General features: G+C 62.5%; 2 protein-coding genes across 4 annotated transcripts in view; both read right to left on the bottom strand.

The window, feature by feature from the left end:
- Positions 1-20,477, bottom strand: part of GPT (glutamic--pyruvic transaminase) — a 28,007-nt gene that overhangs the window by 2,572 nt on the left and 4,958 nt on the right. For all 3 annotated transcript variants that reach the window (XM_072034210.1, XM_072034209.1, XM_072034208.1), the window contains exons 2-10: positions 18,774-18,984; positions 16,078-16,167; positions 12,875-12,983; positions 11,371-11,501; positions 8,020-8,263; positions 3,932-4,011; positions 3,671-3,807; positions 2,663-2,837; positions 1,448-1,603 (exon numbers count right to left, since the gene is read on the bottom strand). In XM_072034210.1, coding sequence (XP_071890311.1) covers positions 1,448-1,603; positions 2,663-2,837; positions 3,671-3,807; positions 3,932-4,011; positions 8,020-8,263; positions 11,371-11,501; positions 12,875-12,983; positions 16,078-16,167; positions 18,774-18,974 — 1,323 coding nt within the window. In that variant the 5' untranslated portion in view covers positions 18,975-18,984. The remainder of the gene's footprint in view (positions 1-1,447; positions 1,604-2,662; positions 2,838-3,670; positions 3,808-3,931; positions 4,012-8,019; positions 8,264-11,370; positions 11,502-12,874; positions 12,984-16,077; positions 16,168-18,773; positions 18,985-20,477) is intronic.
- LOC140001784 (uncharacterized) lies at positions 8,273-11,142 on the bottom strand (the record flags this gene model as incomplete). The annotated part of the gene is made up of 1 exon (XM_072034215.1): positions 8,273-11,142. A coding segment is annotated over one exon (1,458 nt), but the record flags the coding sequence as incomplete, so codon positions are not given.

Below are 20,477 nucleotides of genomic sequence, written 5' to 3'. Positions count from 1 at the left end.
CTGGTTGACCCCATACTCTTTAGGGTGAGCCCTACGCCCCCGGGGGGAACCACACCGACCCCATAGGCGACCCCGACTTTTGGTTGACCCCATACTCTTTAGGGTGACCCCTACACCCCGGGGGGAACCACATCGACCCTATAGGCCACCCCGACTTTTGGTTGACCCCATACTCTTTAGGGTGACCCCTACACCCCGGGGGGAACCACACCGACCCCATAGGCGACCCCGACTTTTGGTTGACCCCATACTCTTTAGGGTGACCCCTACACCCCGGGGGGAACCACACCGACCCCATAGGCGACCCCGACTTTTGGCTGACCCCATACTCTTTAGGGTGACCCCTACGCCCCGGGGGGAACCACACCCACCCTAGAGGTGACCCCGACTTTTGGGTGACCCCATACTCTTTAGGGTGACCCCTACACCCCGGGGGGAACCACACCGACCCTATAGGCGACCCCGACTTTTGGCTGACCCCATACTCTTTAGGGTGACCCCTACACCCCGGGGGGAACCACACCGACCCCATAGGTGACCCCGACTTTTGGTTGACCCCATACTCTTTAGGGTGACCCCTACACCCCGGGGGGAACCACACCGACCCCATAGGCGACCCCGACTTTTGGTTGACCCCATACTCTTTAGGGTGACCCCTATGCCCCGGGGGGAACCACAGCGACCCCATAGGTCACCCCGACTTCTGGTTGACCCCATACTCTTTAGGGTGACCTCTACACCCCGGGGGGAACCACACCGACCCTATAGGCGACCCCGACTTTTGGTTGACCCCATACTCTTTAGGGTGACCCCTACACCCCGGGGGGAACCACACCGACCCTATGGGTCACCCCGACTTTTGGTTGACCCCATACTCTTTAGGGTGACCCCTACACCCCGGGGGGAACCACACTGACCCCATGGGTGACCCTGACTTTTGGTTGACCCCATACTCTTTAGGGTGACCCCTACACCCCGGGGGGAACCACACCGACCCCATAGGCGACCCCGACTTTTGGTTGACCCCATACTCTTTAGGGTGACCCCTACACCCCGGGGGGAACCACACCGACCCCATAGGCGACCCCGACTTTTGGTTGACCCCATACTCTTTAGGGTGACCCCTACACCCCGGGGGGAACCACACCGACCCTATGGGTCACCCCGACTTTTGGGTGACCCCATACTCTTTAGGGTGACCCCTACACCCCGGGGGGAACCACACCCACCCTATAGGCGACCCCGACTTTTGGTTGACCCCATACTCTTTAGGGTGACCCCTACACCCCGGGGGGAACCACACCGACCCCATAGGCGACCCCGACTTTTGGTTGACCCCATACTCTTTAGGGTGACCCCTACGCCCCGGGGGGAACCACACCGACCCTATGGGTCACCCCGACTTTTGGTTGACCCCATACTCTTTAGGGTGACCCTAGGGGGTTACCTGGGCCGCTTGTAGGGCGCGGGGGGGGAGGTCGATGCGGGGGAAGGCGTACATGGCGCCCTGTACGGGGTTGCAGCGGATCCCGGGGGTGCGGTTGAAAATTTCTTGGGTCAGCTTCGCCTTCTGGGCCAGGGCGCTCAGCACCGCCTGCTTCTCCTGGGGGGGGGATATAGGGGAAATAATGGGGGAAATAAATAATGGGGGAAATGGGGGCACGGCGGGGTTGAGCTCACCCCATGTGCCCCATCCCATGTACCCTATTCCCATCTCATGTGCTTCATTCGCATCCCATTTCCAATCCCAATCCCATTCCCCATCCCATCCCATATCCCCATCCCATCCCAATCCCACCCCTAATCCCATCCCATATCCCCATCCCATCCCATGCCATTTCCAATCCCAATCCCATGCCCAATCTCACAACCAATTCCAATCCCAACCCCATCCCAATCCCATTCCAAATTCCATCCCATCCCCATCAAATCCCAATTCCAATCCCATCCCCATCAAATCCCAATTCCAATCCCATCCCATCCCTAATCCCAATCCTAATCCCATCCCATATCCCCATCCTGTCCCATCCCATCCCATGCCATTCCATCCCATCCCAAATCCCAATCCCATCCCATTCCATTCCCATTCCCATTCCCAATCCCATCCCATCCCAATTCCATCCCATCCCCATTCCAACCCATCCCAACCCAATCCCATCCCCATCCCATCCCCATCCCAATCCCAATCAAAATCCCATTCCCAATCCCGATCCCAATCTCATTCCCATCCCAATCCCAACCCCATCCCATCCCCATCCCCACCCCATCCCATTCCCAATCCAAATCAAAATCAAAATCCCAACCTCATCCCAATCTCAATCCCATCCCCATCCCCATCTCCATCCCCATCCCATCCCAATCCCAATCCCAATCCCATCCCCATCCCAATCCCAATCCCAATCCCAATCCCATTCCCCATCCCATTCCCATCCCATCCCCATCCCATCCCAATCCCAATCCCATCCCACTCAAATCCCATCCCCATCTTTCCCAATCCCAATCTTCTCCCAATCCCAATCCCAACCCCATCCCATCCCCACCCCAATCCCATCCCCATTCCCCATCCCCACCCCAATCCCACCCCAATCCCATCCCCATCCCATCCCCATCCCAATCCCACCCCAATCCCACCCCACCCCACCGCCCCCCACCCCGCACCCACCGCCATGAATCCCTCGTAGGAGGGCTCCCCGGGCTGGGGGGGGTTGACGACGGCGTCCAGTATGATCTGCCCGGCCACTGGGGGGCAGAGCCGCACCGACACCAGTTTGGCCAGTTGCTGCTGCACCTCGGGGTCCATGTTCACCACCTCCACGTACCCGCCCCGGAACCCGCACCTGCACCGTAGGATCCATGGGGTCACCGTGTCCCTAAATCCCACCCCATAGGGCCACCACATCCCCATTCCCACCCCATAGTACCCATAGGGCCACCGTGTCCCTATATCCCACCCCATGGAGCACTGCATCCCCACCCCATAGCACCCATAGGGCCACCGCATCCCCATTCCCACCCCATAATACCCATAGGGTCGCCCTGTCCCTAAATCCCACCCCATAGGGCCACCGCATCCCCACCCCATAGCACCCATGGGGCCACCACATCCCCACCCCACAGCACCCATAGGGCCACCACATCCCCATTCCCACCCCATAGTACCCATAGGGCCACCGTGTCCCTATATCCCACCCCATGATCCACCACCTCCCCACCCCATAGCACCCATGGGGCCACCACATCCCCACCCCACCCCATAGCACCCATGGGGCCACCACATCCCCATCCCCACCCCACATCATCCATAGGGCCACAGTGTCCCTATTCCCACCCCATGATCCAGAACATCCCCACCCCACTCCATAGGGTCCATGGGGCCACCATGTCCTCATCCCCACCCCACAGCGCCCATGGGACCACCACATCCCCACCCCACCCCATAGCACCCATGGGGCCATGGTGTTCCTATTCCCACCCCATGGGACCACCACGTCCCCACCCAACCCCACAACACCCATGGGACCACCACCTCCCCACCCCACCCCACCCCACCCACAGAACCACACCACCCCCATTCCCACCCCATACTCCCCTTCCTCCCCCCATAGCCTCCCCAGCCACCCTAAACCCCAGCACCCATGGGTGCCCCCCACCCTGCCCCGGCGCCACGCACTCGCCGGCGAAGCCCTTGGAGATGGAGTGGAAGGAGGCGAGCTCCACGGTGTCGGTGTAGGGCGGCCCTAATTGGGCCAAAACCTTCTTGAAGGAGTGGAAGGCGGCGCCCTCGGCGTAGACGTTGTCTTGGTAGACCTGAGGTGCGACGCGGGTTTTGGGTTTTTTGGGGTTTTTTGGGGTTTTTTGGGTTTTTTTTGGGTTTTTGGGTTTTTTTTGGGGGTTTTGGGGTGGGACACAGTTATAGGGTCCCGTAACTCACCTCGTCAGCCAAAAGGAAGAGGCGCTCCTCGTAGGCGAATTTGATGACGGCCTCGATGTCCTCGCGGCTCTGCACCTGCCCTAAAGAGGAGCGGGGTGGTGGGGTTGGCACCGGTGACGTGGGGGTACTGGGACCAGTAAGGTGCTGGGGGGACTGGTGCTGTTAGGGCACTGGGGTGCCCAATTTTGGTAGGGCACTGGGGTCCCAGTAAGGAATTTGGGTCCCGGGTCCAGTAGGGCACTGGGGTCCCAGTAAGGCACTTGGGTCCCAGGACCAGTAGGGCACTGGGGCCCAGTACTGGTAGGGCACTGGGGTCCCAGTAAGGCATTTGGGTCCCGGGACCAGTAGGGCACTGGGGCCCAGTACTGGTAGGGCACTGGGGTCTCAGTAAGGCATTTGGGTCTCAGGACCAGTAGGGCACTGGGGGCCCAGTCCCAGTAGGGTGTTGGGGTCCCATTACCAGTAAGGCACTGGGGGCCAGGTGTTGGGGTCCCAGTAAGGCATTTGGGTCCCAGGACCAGTAGGGCACTGGGGCCCAGTACTGGTAGGGCACTGGGGTCCCAGTAAGGCATTTGGGTCCCGGGACCAGTAGGGCACTGGGGCCCAGTACTGGTAGGGTGTTGGGGAGCCCAGTCCCAGTAGGATATTGGGGTCCCATTACCAGTAGGGCACTGGGGGCCCAGTCCTGGTAGGGTGTTCAGGTCCCAGTAAGGCATTTGGGTCTCAGGACCAGCACCATACTGGTAGGGTTGCTCCCAGTCCAACCCCATTGTCCCCAGTATGACCCCAGTGCCCCCAGTATGACCCCAGGACCCCCAATATGACCCCAGGTCTCCCAGTATGACCCCAGGTCTCCCAGTATGACCCAAGGTCTCCCAGTATGACCCAAGGTCTTCCAGTATGACCCCAGTACCCCCACCCCACGCAGTGCCCACACTACTCCCAGTGCCCCCAGTACCCTTGGCGGTGTCCCCGTACTGGTGGGATTGCTCCCAGTCCAACCCCATTGTCCCCAGTCCAACCCTATTGTCCCCAGTATGACCCCAGTGCCCCCAATATGACCCCAGGACCCCCAGTATGACCCCAGTGCCCCCACTATGACCCCAGGACCCCCAGTACGGCCCCAGTACCCCCACCCCATGCAGTGCCCACGGTGTCCATGGTGCCCATGGCGGCGCCATCCCTGTAGGGTTGCTCCCAGTCCAACCCCATTGTCCCCAATATGACTCCAGTGCCCCCACTATGACCCCAGGGCTCCCAGTATGACCCCAGGTCTCCCACTATGACCCCAGGACCCCCAGTACAACCCCAGTACCCCCACCCCACGCAGTGCCCGCAGTACCCATGGTGCCCCCAGTACCCTTGGCGGTGGCGGTGGCACCATACTGGTGGGATTGCTCCCAGTCCAGCCCAGTGCCCCCAGTATGACCCCAGGCCTCCAGTACTCCAGCCCAGTGCCCCCAGTATGACACCAGTACTCCCAATATGACCTCAGGACCCCAAGTACGACCCCGGTACCCCCACCCCACGCAGTGCCCGCAGTGCCGACGGTAGCACCATACCCATAGGGTTGCTCCCAGTATGACCCCAGTGTCCCCAGTCCAATCCCAGCACTCCCAATCCGACCCCAGGTCTCCCACTATGACCCCAGTACCCCCAATATGACCCCAGGACCCCCAGTATGACCCCAGGACCCTCCAGTACCACCCCAGTACCCCCACCCCACGCAGTGCCCACGGTAGCGCCATACCAGTAGGGTTGCTCCCAGTCCAACCCCAGTGCCCCCAATATGACCCCAGGCCTCCCAGTATGACTCCAGTGCCCCCAGTATGACCCCAGCACTCCCAATCTGACCCCAGTGTCCCCAGTACCATCCCAGGACCCCCAGTATGACCCCGCTACCCCCACCCCACGCAGTGCCCACGGTGCCCACGGTAGTGCCATACCCGTAGGGTTGCTCCCAGTCCAACCCCAGTGCCCCCAATATGACCCCAGGACCCCCAGTACAGCCCCAGTACCCCCACCCCACGCAGTGCCTGCAGTGCCCACGGCGGCTCCATACTGGTAGAGTTGCTCCCAGTATGACCCCATTGTCCCCAGTATGACCCCAGTGCCCCCAGTATGACCCCAGCACTCCCAATCCGACCCCAGGACCCCCAGTATGACCCCAGTGCCCCCAGTACAACCCCAGGACCCCCACTACCACCCCAGTACCCCCACCCCACACAGTGCCCACGGTGTCCATGGTGCCCATGGTGGCACCATACCAGTAGGGTTGCTCCCAGTCCAATCCCTTTGACCCCAATATGACCCCAGGCCTCCCAGTATGACCCCAGTGCCCCCAGTATGACCCCAGTGCTCCTAGTATGACCCCAGGACCCCCAGTATGACCCCAGGACCCTCCAGTACCACCCCAGTACCCCCACTCCACGCAGTGCCCACGGTAGCGCCATACCTGTAGGGTTGCTCCCAGTCCAACCCCAGTGCCCCCAATATGACCCCAGGCCTCCCAGTATGACTCCAGGGCCCCCAGTATGACCCCAGCACTCCCAATCTGACCCCAATGTCCCCAGTACCATCCCAGGACCCCCAGTATGACCCCGCTACCCCCACCCCACGCAGTGCCCACGGTGCCCACAGTAGTGCCATACCCGTAGGGTTGCTCCCAGTCCAACCCCAGTGCCCCCAATATGACCCCAGGACCCCCAGTACAGCCCCAGTACCCCCACCCCACGCAGTGCCTGCAGTGCCCACGGCGGCTCCATACTGGTAGAGTTGCTCCCAGTATGACCCCATTGTCCCCAGTATGACCCCAGTGCCCCCAGTATGACCCCAGCACTCCCAATCTGACCCCAGGGCTCCCAGTATGACCCCAGGACCTCCAGTACGACCCCAGTACCCCCACCCCACACAGTGCCCACGGTGTCCATGGTGCCCATGGAGGCACCATACCAGTAGGGTTGCTCCCAGTCCAACCTCATTGTTCCCAGTATGACCCCAGCACTCCCAGTCCGACCCCAGGGCTCCCAGTACAGCCCCAGTACCCCCACCCCATGCAATGCCCACAGTGCCGACGGTAGCACCATACCCGTAGGGTTACTCCCAGTCCAACCCTATTGTCCCCAGTATGACTCCAGGACCCCCAGTATGACCCCAGGTCTTCCAGTACAGCCCCAGAACCCCCAGTATGACCCCAGGACCCCCAGTATGACCCCAGCACTCCCAATCTGACCCCAGGACCCCCAGTATGACCCCAGGACCCCCACTACCACCCCAGTATCCTCACCCCATGCAGTACCCTTGGCAGTGCCGCCGTACTGGTGGGGTTGCTCCCAGTCCAACCCCACTGTCCCCAGTATGACTCCAGTGCCCCCAGTCCAATCCCAGCACTCCCAATCTGACCCCAGGGCTCCCAGTATGATCCCAGCACTCCCAATCTGACCCCAGTACCCCCAGTATGACCCCGCTACCCCCACCCCACGCAGTGCCTGCGGTGCCCATGGTAGCACCATACCGGTAGGGTTACTCCCAGTATGACCCCAGTGCCCCCAGTATGACCCCAGCACTCCCAATCTGACCCCAGGTCTTCCACTATGACCCCAGTGCCCCCAGTACGACCCCAGGACCCCCAGTACCACCCCACTACCCCCACCCCATGCAGTGCCCATGGTAGCACCATACCTGTAGGGTTGCTCCCAGTCCAACCCCGTTGTCCCCAGTCCAACCCCACTGTCCCCAGTATGACCCCAGGACCCGCAGTATGACCCCAGGTCTCCCACTATGACCCCAGTGCCCCCAGCACAACCCCAGGACCCCCAGTACCACCCCAGTACCCCCACCCCACGCAGTGCCCATGGTAGCGCCATACCTGTAGGGTTGCTCCCAGTCCAACCCCATTGTCCCCAGTCCAACCCTATTGTCCCCAGTATGACCCCAGGCCTCCCAGTATGACTCCAGTGCCCCCAGTATGACACCAGATCTCCCAATATGACCTCAGGATCCCCAGTACGACCCCACTACCCCCACCCCACGCAGTTCCCACACTACTCCCAGTGCCCCCAGTACCCTTGGCGGCGGTGTCCCCGTACCGGTTGGGTTTCCGGGGTTGATGACGCAGAGGGCGCGGGGCCGGCAGCGCCGCCTCCCCTCGGCCAGCACCCGGCGCAATTCGGCGATGTCCAGGGCCCAGGCGCGCTCCTCGGCCAGCAGGTAGCCCAGCTGCACCGCTCCCAGTTCCGCCAGTGCCGCCGAGTAGAGCGGGTACTGGGGAACCGGTATCAGCACCCCCGAGCGCTCCGAGCCCTCGCCGAACACCAACAGCTTCAGGATGCTCTGGGGGGGGGCAAGGGGTGTGGGGTTGGGGTTGGGGATATGGGGACATGGGGACATGGGGACAGGGTGGCATGGGGACATGGGGACATGTGGATATGGGGTTGGGGTGGCATGGCAATGGGGTGACATGGGGTTGGGGTGATGTAGGGTTGGGGTGGGATGGGGACATGGTGATATGGGGACACGGGGACATTGGGATATGGGGTTGGGGTGGCATGGCAATGGGGTGATATGGGGTTGGGAACATGGGGATATGGGGACAGGGTGATATGGGGACATGGGGACATGGGGTTATGGGGACAGAGTGGCATGGGGAGGGGGTGATGTAGGGTTGGGGTGACATGGGGACATGGAGAGGGGGTGGCGTGGGGATATGGGGACATGGGGACATGGGGACATGGGGACAAGGTGGCGTGGGGTTGGGGAGACGTGGGGTTGGGGTGGCATGGGGACATGGGGATTTGGGGACGGGGTAATGTAGGGTTGGGGTGGCACAGGGAGGGGGTGGCATGGGGTTGGGGTGATATGGGGACATGGTGGCATGGGGAGGTGGTGGTGTGGGGACATGGGGACATGGGGATATGGGGTTGGGGTGACATGGGGACGGGGTGACATGGGTTTGGGGTGGTATGGCAATGGGGGGACATGGGGACATGGGGATATGGGGAGAGGGTGGCGTGGGGACATGGAGACATGGGGAGATGGGGATGGGGTGATGTAGGGTTGGGGTGGCGTGGGGTTGGGGTGACATGGGGACATGGGGACATGGGGACATGGGGAGGGGGTGACACAGGGACAGGGGGACACAGGGGTGGGGTGACACGGGGAGGGGGACAGAAAAGGGACAGGGACAGTGAGGGGACAGCAAGGGGACGGGGACAGTGTGGGGATGGGGGCACTGGGGGGGGGACATTATGGGGCTGGGGACGTTGTGGGGACAGGGACATTATGGGGACATTACGGGGACATTATGGGGACATTTAGGGGACATTTTGGGGACATTTCGGGGACTTTATGGGGACATTTTGGGGACTTTATGGGGACATTTTGGGGACATTTTGGGGACATTTCGGGACATTTCGGGGACTTTACGGGGACATTAAGGTGACAGCGTGGGAACAAGGACATTTGTAGGGCCGGGACGCCGCGGGGACACCGTGTCCGTGCCAGCGGTGCCAGCGGGCGCCTTGGGGACACCGGAGCCAAGTTTGTGTCCCCTCCCCTCCTCCCCCCTAAATGTCCCCTCCCCCATAGGGGACGGTGCCAGGGGTGGCACAAAGGGACCTTTGTGGGGCTGCCACCGCCGGGCGTGGGAACGGGGACGGGGACACCGGGACGGGGACACCGGGACTGGGATGGGGACACTGGGATGGGGCTGGGGACACTGGGAGGGGGTTGGGGACACTGGGATTAGGTTGGGGTCACCGGGACTGGGATGGGGACACTGGGATGGGGTTGGGGACACTGGGACTGGGACAGGGACACTGGGACTGGGTCACCGGGACTGGGCTGGGGACACTGGGACTGGGATGGGGACACTGGGACAGGGTTGGGGACACCGGGATGGGGCTGAGGACACCAGGACTGGGACACCGGGACTGGGTTGGGGACACCAGGACTGGGTTGGGGACACTGGGACTGGGATGGGGACACCGGGACTGGGATGGGGACACTGGGATGGGGCTGGGACACTGGGACTGGGATGGGGACACTGGGATTGTGTTGGGGACACTGGGAGGGGGTTGGGGACACTGGGACTGGGATGGGGACACCGGGACTGGGTTGAGGACACCGGGACTGGGACACCAGGACTGGGATGGGGACACTGGGATTGGGTTGAGGACACCGGGACTGGGACACCGGGACTGGGTTGGGGACACTGGGACAGGGTTGGGGACACTGGGACTGGGATGGGGACGCTGGGATTGTGTTGGGGACACTGGGAGGGGGTTGGGGACACTGGGACTGGGATGGGGACACCGGGACTGGGTTGAGGACACCGGGACTGGGACACCAGGACTGGGATGGGGACGCTGGGATTGTGTTGGGGACACTGGGACGGGGTTGGGGACACCAGGACTGGGTTGGGGACACTGGGACAGGGTTGGGGACACTGGGATGGGGACATGGGGACACTGGGACTGGGATGGGGACACTGGGACGGGGTTGGGGACACTGGGATGGGGACACCGGGATGGGGTTGGGGACACTGGGACTGGGTTGGGGACACTGGGACTGGGATGGGGACACGGGGATTGGTTTGGGGACACTGGGATGGGGCTGGGAACACTGGGATGGGGCTGGGAACACCGGGACTGGGATGGGGACACTGGGATTGTGTTGGGGACACTGGGACGGGGTTGGGGACACCAGGATTGGGTTGGGGACACTGGGAAGGGGACACTGGGATGGGGTTGGGGACACTGGGATGGGGACACCGGGACTGGGATGGGGACACTGGGACTGGGATGGGGACACTGGGATTGGGTTGGGGACACTGGAACGGGGTTGGGGACACCGGGACTGGGATGGGGACACTGGGACTGGGATGGGGACACGGGGATTGGTTTGGGGACACTGGGATGGGGACACCGGGATGGGGTTGGGGACACCAGGACTGGGTTGGGGACACCAGGACTGGGATGGGGACACTGGGATGGGGCTGGGGACACCAGGATTGGGTTGAGGACACTGGGAAGGGGTTGGGGACACCGGGATGGGGACACCGGGACTGGGATGGGGACACTGGGATGGGGTTGGGGACACTGGGACTGGGATGGGGACACTGGGATGGGGACACTGGGATGGGGTTGGGGACACCGGGACTGATATGGGGACACTGGGACTGGGTTGGGGACACTGGGACTGGGATGGAGACACTGGGATTAGGTTGGGGACACCAGGACTGGGATGGGGACACTGGGACTGGGTTGGGGACACCGGGACTGGGACACTGGGACTGGGTTGGGATACTGGAACTGGGATGGGGACACTGGGATGGGGACACCGGGATGGGGTAGGGGACACTGGGACTGGGATGGGGACACTGGGATGGGGACACTGGGATGGGGACACGGGGACACGGGGACACGGGGACAGGTCCCCACCACGATGGCGTCGCTGGCGCCGGTGGCCAGGAAGATGTTTTGGGGACAGGCGGGGACACCGTCCCGGCGCTCCAGGAACTGGGCCACGTCCTGCCGGATGGCCTCGATACCGGGGCTGGCGCTGTAGGCACCTGGGGGGGTCCCCAAATTGTCCCCAAGGTGTCCCCAAGGTCCCCAAATTGCCCCAGAGGTCCCCAAGGTCCCCATTGTCCCCCCACTGTCCCCATTGACCCCATTGTCCCCATTGACCCCATTGTCCCCATTATTCCCCCATCCCCCCCATTGTCCCCATTGTCCCCCATGTCCCCATTGATCCCATTGATCCCATTGACCCCATTGATCCCATTGATCCCATTGACCCCATTGATCCCATTGATCCCACTGTCCCCGTTGTCCCCCCACTGTCCCCACTGTCCCCATTGTCCCCATTGACCCCATTGATCCCATTGATCCCATTGACCCCACTGACCCCATTGACCCCATTGATCCCATTGTCCCCATTGACCCCATTGACCCCATTGATCCCATTGATCCCATTGACCCCACTGACCCCATTGACCCCATTGATCCCATTGTCCCCATTGATCCCATTGACCCCATTGATCCCATTGATCCCATTGACCCCACTGACCCCATTGACCCCATTGATCCCATTGTCCCCATTGATCCCATTGACCCCATTGATACCATTGATCCCATTGATCCCATTGACCCCATTGATCCCATTGTCCCCATTGACCCCATTGATCCCATTGATCCCATTGATCCCATTGACCCCATTGATCCCATTGATCCCATTGCCCCACTGTCCCTGTTGTCCCCCCATTGTCCCCATTGTCCCCATTGTCCCCCATGTCCCCATTGTCCCCATTGACCCCATTGACCCCATTGATCCCATTGACCCCATTGATCCCATTGATCCCATTGTCCCCATTGATCCCATTGACCCCATTGACCCCATTGCCCCCATTGACCCCATTGATCCCATTGCCCCACTGTCCCCTTTGTCCCCCCACTGTCCCCATTGTCCCCATTGTCCCCATTGCTCCCACCACCCCCATTGACCCCATTGTCCCCATTGATCCCATTGACCCCATTGATCCCATTGACCCCATTGACCCCATTGACCCCACTGTCCCCGTTGTCCCCATTGACCCCATTGATCCCATTGACCCCATTGACCCCACTGTCCCCGTTGTCCCCATTGACCCCATTGACCCCATTGACCCCACTGTCCCCCATGTCCCCATTGACCCCATTGATCCCATTGACCCCATTGACCCCACTGTCCCCGTTGTCCCCCCACTGTCCCCATTGTCCCCATTGTCCCCATTGCCCCCACCATCCCCATTGCCCCCACTGACCCCATTGACCCCATTGTCCCCATTGTCCCCATTGCCCCCACTGACCCCATTGTCCCCATCACCCCCACCACCCCCATTGTCCCCATTGACCCCATTGACCCCATTGACCCCATTGTCCCCATTGTCCCCGTTGTCCCCACCGGCGCTGTGCCCGGCGCAGGCTCCCAGCAGCCTCCGTGCCCTGGCCTTGGCGTCCTCGGGGATGGTGTCCTGCTGCAGCAGCTCCGGGCACACGCACAGCGCCGCCACCTGGGGGAACTGGGGATACTGGGGGGACTGGGAGGCACTGGGGGGACCTGGGGGGCACTGGGAGACACTACTGGGAGACACTACTGAGAGACACTGGGGTACTGGGAGGCACTGGGGGGCACTACTGGGAGACACTGGGGGCACTGGGGGTACTGGGAGGCACTGGGAGACACTGGGAGACACTGGGAGACACTACTGGGGGAACTGGGAGATACTGGGAGATGCTGGGGGATACTGGGGGATACTGGGAGACACTACTGGAAGACACTGGGAGACGCTGGGAGATGCTGGGGGGCACTACTGGGAGACACTGGGGGCACTACTGGGGATACTGGGGGGCACTGGGGACACTGGGAGACACTGGGGGATACTGGGAGACACTACTGGGAGACACTGGGGGCACTACTGGGGATACTGGGGGCACTACTGGGAGACACTGGGGGATACTGGGGATGGTGTCCTGCTGCAGCAGCTCCAGGCACACGCACAGCGCCGCCACCTGGGGGAACTGGGGATACTGGGGGGACTGGGAGGCACTGGGAGGGACTGGGGGGCACTGGGAGACACTACTGGGAGACACTACTGAGAGACACTGGGGTACTGGGAGGCACTGGGGGGCACTACTGGGAGACACTGGGGGCACTGGGGGTACTGGGAGGCACTGGGAGACACTGGGAGACACTGGGAGACACTACTGGGGGAACTGGGAGATACTGGGAGATGCTGGGGGATACTGGGGGATACTGGGAGACACTACTGGAAGACACTGGGAGACGCTGGGAGATGCTGGGGGGCACTACTGGGAGACACTGGGGGCACTACTGGGGATACTGGGGGGCACTGGGGACACTGGGAGACACTGGGGGATACTGGGAGACACTACTGGGAGACACTGGGGGCACTACTGGGGATACTGGGGGCACTACTGGGAGACACTGGGGGATACTGGGGATGGTGTCCTGCTGCAGCAGCTCCAGGCACACGCACAGCGCCGCCACCTGGGATACTGGGAGTACTGGGGGAACTGGGAGGGACTGGGAGGGACTGGGGGGAACTGGGAGAAACTACTGGGAGACACTACTGAGAGACACTGGGGTACTGGGAGGCACTGGGGGGCACTACTGGGAGACACTGGGGGCACTGGGGGTACTGGGAGGCACTGGGAGACACTGGGAGACACTGGGAGACACTACTGGGGGAACTGGGAGATACTGGGAGATGCTGGGGGATACTGGGGGATACTGGGAGACACTACTGGAAGACACTGGGAGACGCTGGGAGATGCTGGGGGGCACTACTGGGAGACACTGGGGGCACTACTGGGGATACTGGGAGGCACTGGGAGACACTGGGAGATACTGGGAGACACTACTGGGAGACACTGGGGGCACTGGGAGACACTGGGGGTACTGGGGGGCACTGGGGGCACTGGGGGATACTGGGGATGGTGTCCTGCTGCAGCAGCTCCGGGCACACGCACAGCGCCGCCACCTGCCATACTGGGCATACTGGGGGCACTGGGAGGGACTGGGAGGGACTGGGGGGAACTGGGAGAAACTACTGGGAGACACTTGGGGGTACTGGGGGGCACTGGGGGACACTGGGGGGCACTGGGAGACACAGGATACTGGGGACACTGGGTACTGGGGGAACTGGGGGATACTGGGGGACACTGGGGGACACTGGGAGACACTACTGGGGGGACTGGGAGATACTGGGGGGGACTGGGGGGTACTGGGAGACACTACTGGGAGACACTGGGGGATACTGGGGATGGTGTCCTGCTGCAGCAGCTCTGGGCACACGCACAGCGCCGCCACCTGCCATACTGGGAGTACTGGGGAGACTGGGAGGTACTGGGAGGGACTGGGGGGCACTGGGAGAAACTACTGGGAGACACTGGGGGGCACTGGGAGACACTGGGAGACACTACTGGGAGACACTGGGGTACTGGGAGGCACTGGGGGCACTACTGGGAGACACTGGGGGAACTGGGAGACACTGGGAGACACTGGGGGATACTGGGAGACACTACTGGGAGACACTGGGGGCACTACTGGGGATACTGGGGGCACTACTGGGAGACACTGGGGGATACTGGGGATGGTGTCCTGCTGCAGCAGCTCCGGGCACACGCACAGTGCCGCCACCTGGGGGAACTGGGGATACTGGGGGCACTGGGAGGGACTGGGGGGCACTGGGGGCACTGGGAGACACAGGATACTGGGGACACTGGGTACTGGGGGAACTGGGGGATACTGGGGGACACTGGGAGACACTGGGAGACACTACTGGGGGAACTGGGAGGGACTGGGGGCACTGGGAGACACTGGGGGATACTGGGAGACACTACTGGAAGACACTGGGAGACACTGGGAGATGCTGGGGGGCACTACTGGGAGACACTGGGGGCACTACTGGGGGAACTGGGGGGCACTGGGGACACTGGGAGATACTGGGAGATACTGCTGGGAGACACTCGGGGCACTGGGAGACACTGGGGGGACTGGGGGATACTGGGAGACACTACTGGGAGATACTGGGGGGCACTGGGGGGCACTACTGGGAGACACTGGGGATACTGGGAGACACTGAGAATACTGGGGACTACTGGGGGATGCTGGGGTATACTGGGAGACACTGGGGGTTACTGGGGGATACTGGGGGACACTGGGGGATACTGGGAGACACTGGGGATACTGGGGGTACTGGGGGACACTGGGGGACACTGGGGGACACTGGGGATACTGGGGGACACTGGGGATACTGGGGGATACTGGGGGATACTGGAGGATAATGGGGAATAATGGGGGATAATGGGCATGCTGGGGCTTACTGGGGATACTGGGGGATGCTGGGGGATACTGGGGGCTACTGGGGGCTACTGGGAGACACTGGGGGATACTGGGGGTACTGGGGGCTACTGGGAGACACTGGGGATACTGGGGGATACTGGGGGATACTGGAGGATAATGGGGAATAATGGGGGATAATGGGCATGCTGGGGGTTACTGGGGATACTGGGGGATACTGGGGGATACTGGGGGACACTGGGGGATACTGGGGGATACTGGGGGGCACTGGGGCCCCGTACCTGGCGCAGGAAGGTGATCGGTTTCTGCCCCATGGCGTGCGCGTCCCCGATGTTGGCCTTGATCACCTCCGTGAAGGGTTTGGGGACACCCTGCGGGGTCAGGGGTCAGGGGTCAGGGGTTATGGGGTCAGGGGTCAGGGGTCAGGGGTCAGGGGGTTATGGGGTCAGGGGTTATGGGGTCAGGGGTTATGGGGTCAGGAGTTATGGGGTCATGGGGTCAAGGGTCATGGGGGTGGGGGTACAGGGGTAGGGGGGTGGTATGGGGTGAGGGGTTGGGGACATGGGGACATTATGGGGACAGGGGGATACTGGGATAACTGGGATAACTGGGGATATGGGGACATTATGGGGACATGGGGTATGGGGACATTATGGGGACATTATGGGGACAGGGGGACATTATGGGGTTATGGGGACATTATGGGGACATTACAGGGATACTGGGATTACTGGGATAACTGGGGACATGGGGACAGAGGGATACTGGGATAACTGGGGACATGGGGATATGGGGACATTATGGGGACATTATAGGGATATGGGGATACTGGGGACATGGGGATATGAAGACGGGGATACTGGGATAACTGGGATAACTGGGATAACTGGGGACATGGGGATATGGGGATATGGGGATATGGGGATACTGGGATGACTGGGGACATGGGGACATGGGGATATGGGGACATTATGGGGACATTATGGGGATACTGGGATAACTGGGGACATTATGGGGACACTATGGGGACAGGGGGATACTGGGATAACTGGGGACATGGGAATATGGGGATACTGGGACAACTGGGGATATGGGGACATTATGGGGACGTTATGGGGATATGGGGACAGGGGGATACTGGGATTACTGGGATAACTGGGATAACTGGGGACATGGGGTATGGGGACATTATGGGGTTATGGGGATACTGGGATAACTGGGGACAGGTGGATATGGGGACATTATGGGGACATTATGGGGATACTGGGATTACTGGGATAACCGGGGACATGGGGGCAGGGGGATATGGGGATATGGGGATACTGGGATAACTGGGGACATGGGGACCTGGGGATATTGGGATATTGGGGACAGGGGGACATTATGGGGACATGGGGATAAGGGGATACTGGGATAACTGGGAATATGGGGACATTATGGGGACAATATGGGGACAATATGGGGATACTGGGGATACTGGGCTAACTGGGGACAGGTGGATATGGGGACATTATGGGGACATTATAGGGATATGGGGATACTGGGGGATACTGGGATAACTGGGATAACTGGGGACATGGGGACATTACAGGGCTACTGGGCTAACTGGGGACACGGGCACAGGGTGACACGGGCATACTGGGCTAACCAGTAACACTGGGCTAACTGGGGCCACCAGTTACCAACCGGTAACGGGGTCACCGGGGCCGTCCCCACCCCCCCCCCCCAGTTTGGACTTCGGCCCCGGGCGGACTCTGCCCACTGGGGGGGGGGCGGGGGGTACTGGGAGGTACTGGGAGGTACTGGGAGGCACTGGGAGCACTGGGAAAGTGCCCAGCTGGGGACACGGGGGGGGGCGGGGGGGGGGGACAAGGGACGGGGGGACATGGGGGAGGGGGGGGGGGTCCCAAATCTGGGGGGGGGGGGGAAATGGGGGGGGGGGGGTCCCAGGTTTGGGGTTTGGGGTCAGTGGGGGGGGGGGGTCAGGATTTGGGGGGGTTTTGGGGTTTTGGGGTTTTGGGGGGGTCCTGGGGTTTATGGGGGGGGGTCCCTGGTTTGGGGGACCCCAAATTTGGGGGGGGGGGGATTGGGTGCAACCGGTCCCGGCAATTGGGGGGGGGCCTGGGGGGGCCATAGGGTGGGCTGGAGACCCCAAATTGGGGGTCCCGATGGTTATAGGGTCCCCGGTACTGGGAGTCCCAAATTTGGGGGGGGGGTCCCAGATTTGGGGAGGGGGTCCCGGATTTGGGGAGGGGTCCCCATGATTTTGGGGTTTCGGTTTTAGGGTCGGGGGGTCCTGGGCATGGGCTGGAGACCCCAAACTGGGAGTCCCGATGGTTATAGGGTCCCCGGTACTGGGAGTCCCAGTTTGGGAAGGGGGTCCCAGTTTGGGGAGGGGGTCCCGGATTTGGGGAGGGGGTCCCCAAGGTTTAGGGGTTGGGGTTTAGGGGGGGGGGGTCTGGGGGTATTTGGGGTCCTGGGCATGGGCTGGAGACCCCAAACTGGGGGTCCCGATGGCTATAGGGTCCCCGGTGCTGGGAGTCCCAGTTTGGGGAGGGGGGTCCCAGATTTCGGGGGGGATCCAGATTTGGGGAAGGGGGGTCCCCAAGATTTCGGGGTTTGGGTTTTAGGGTCGGGGGGGTCTATGGGGTCCTGGGCATGGGCTGGAGACCCCAAACTGGGGGTCCCGATGGTTATAGGGTCACTGGTGCTGGGGGTCCCAAATTTGGGGGGGGGGGTCCCAGATTTTGGGGGGGTCCCAGATTTGAGGAAGGGGAGCCCCACGGTTTTGGGGTTTGGGTTTTAGGGTCGGGGGGTCCTGGGCATGAGCTGGAGACCCCAAATTGGGGGTCCCGATGGTTATAGGGTCCCTGGTGCTGGGAGTCCCAGTTTGGAGAGAGGGTCCCAGATTTGGGGTAGGGGCGCCCCCAAGATTTCGGGGTTTGGGTTTTAGGGTCGGGGGGGTGTCGTCCCCTACCTGCCGCAGCTCCTGCTCCAGTTGTAGGGCGCGGGTGACAATGGGGCCGCGCACGGCGTACTCCACGCGCCGCACGGCCGGGTTCATGGAGCCCCCGCTCAGCACCGGGGGGCGGCCGCCCCCAGACCCCATTGACCCCAAAACCCCCGACCTTGACCCCGACCCTAAAGACGTCGCCGTCGTCGCCGCCGCCGCCGCCATGGCCGGGAGCCTGTGGGGTCGCCGAAAACTCAGGGCCCGCATTTAGGGCCAGGGGGGGGGCCAAGGTCGGGGTTATGGGGCTGGGAAGTTGGCACCGGGAGGGTGAAGGCGGCACCGCCCCGGGGCAGAGACGGGCATGGGGCGGGACGTGGGGTGGGTGTGGGGTGGGTGTGGGGCACGGGACGTGGGTATGGGGTATGGGGTGTGGGGTGTGGGGTATGGGGTGTTGGGGGGCATGGGGTAAGGGATATGGGGTGGGTGTGGGGCATGGGGTGTGGGTATGGGGTGGGAGTGGGGCACGGGACGTGGGTATGGGGTATGGGGTGTGGGGCACGGGTATGGGATATGGGGTGTTGGGGGGCATGGGGTAAGGGGTATGGGGTGGGAGTGGGGCATGGGGTGTGTGTGGGGTGGGGGTGTGGGGTGTGGGGTATGGGGGGCATGGGGTAAGGGGTATGGGGTGGGAATGGGGTTTGGGGTGGGGGTGTGGGGTGGGAGTGGGGCACGGGACGTGGGGCACGGGGTGTGGGGTGGGAGTGGGGCATGGGGTGTGGGGTGGGGTGTGGGGTGGGTGTGGGGCATGGGTATGGGATATGGGGTGTTGGGGGCATGGGTAAGGGGTATGGGGTGGGGTATGGGGTGTGGGGTGGGGTGTGGGGTGGGTGTGGGGCACGGACGTGGGTATGGGGTGTGGGGTGTGGGTATGGGGTGTTGGGGGCATGGGGTAAGGGCTTTGGGGTGGGGGGTATGGGGTGGGTGTGGGGTGGGGGTGTGGGGTATGGGGTGTTGGGGGGTATGGGGTAAGGGGTTTGGGGTGGGTGTGGGGCACGGGGTGTGGGTACAGGGTGTGGGGTGGGGGTATGGGGTGTTGGGGGGTATGGGGTAAGGGGTATGGGGTGGGAATGGGGTTTGGGGTGGGGGTGTGGGGTGTGGGAGTGGGGCATGGGATGTGGGGCAGGGGGTATGGGGTGGGTGTGGGGCATGGGTATGGGGTATGGGGTGCGGGGCACGGGGTGTGGGGTATGGGGCAGGGGGTATGGGGCAGGGGGTTATGGGGTGGGAATGGGGCAAGGGACGTGGGTATGGGGTATGGGGTGTTGGGGGGCATGGGTAAGGGGTTTGGGGTGGGAGTGGGGCATGGGGTGTGGGTATGGGGTATGGGGTATGGGGTGTGGGGTGTGGGGCACGGGGTTTGGGGTGGGTGTGGGGCATGGGTATGGGGTATGGGGTAAGGGGGGCATGGGGTAAGGGGTATGGGGTGGGAGTGGGGCATGGGGTGTGGGGTGGGGGTGTGGGGTGGGGGTATGGGGTGTTGGGGGGTATGGGGTGGGTGTGGAGCACGGGACGTGGGTATGGGGTATGGGGTATGGGGTGTGGGGTGTGGGGTATGGGGGCATGGGGTAAGGGGTATGGGGTGGGTGTGGGGCACGGGATGTGGGGTGGGTGTGGGGCATGGGGCACAGGACATGGGTATGGGGTGTTGGGGGGTATGGGCAGGGGGTA

Source organism: Anas platyrhynchos, chromosome 2 (genome assembly GCF_047663525.1).
Source record: "Anas platyrhynchos isolate ZD024472 breed Pekin duck chromosome 2, IASCAAS_PekinDuck_T2T, whole genome shotgun sequence".
Classification (NCBI taxonomy): domain Eukaryota; kingdom Metazoa; phylum Chordata; class Aves; order Anseriformes; family Anatidae; genus Anas; species Anas platyrhynchos.
This window is presented reverse-complemented; position numbering and strand designations above follow the sequence as displayed.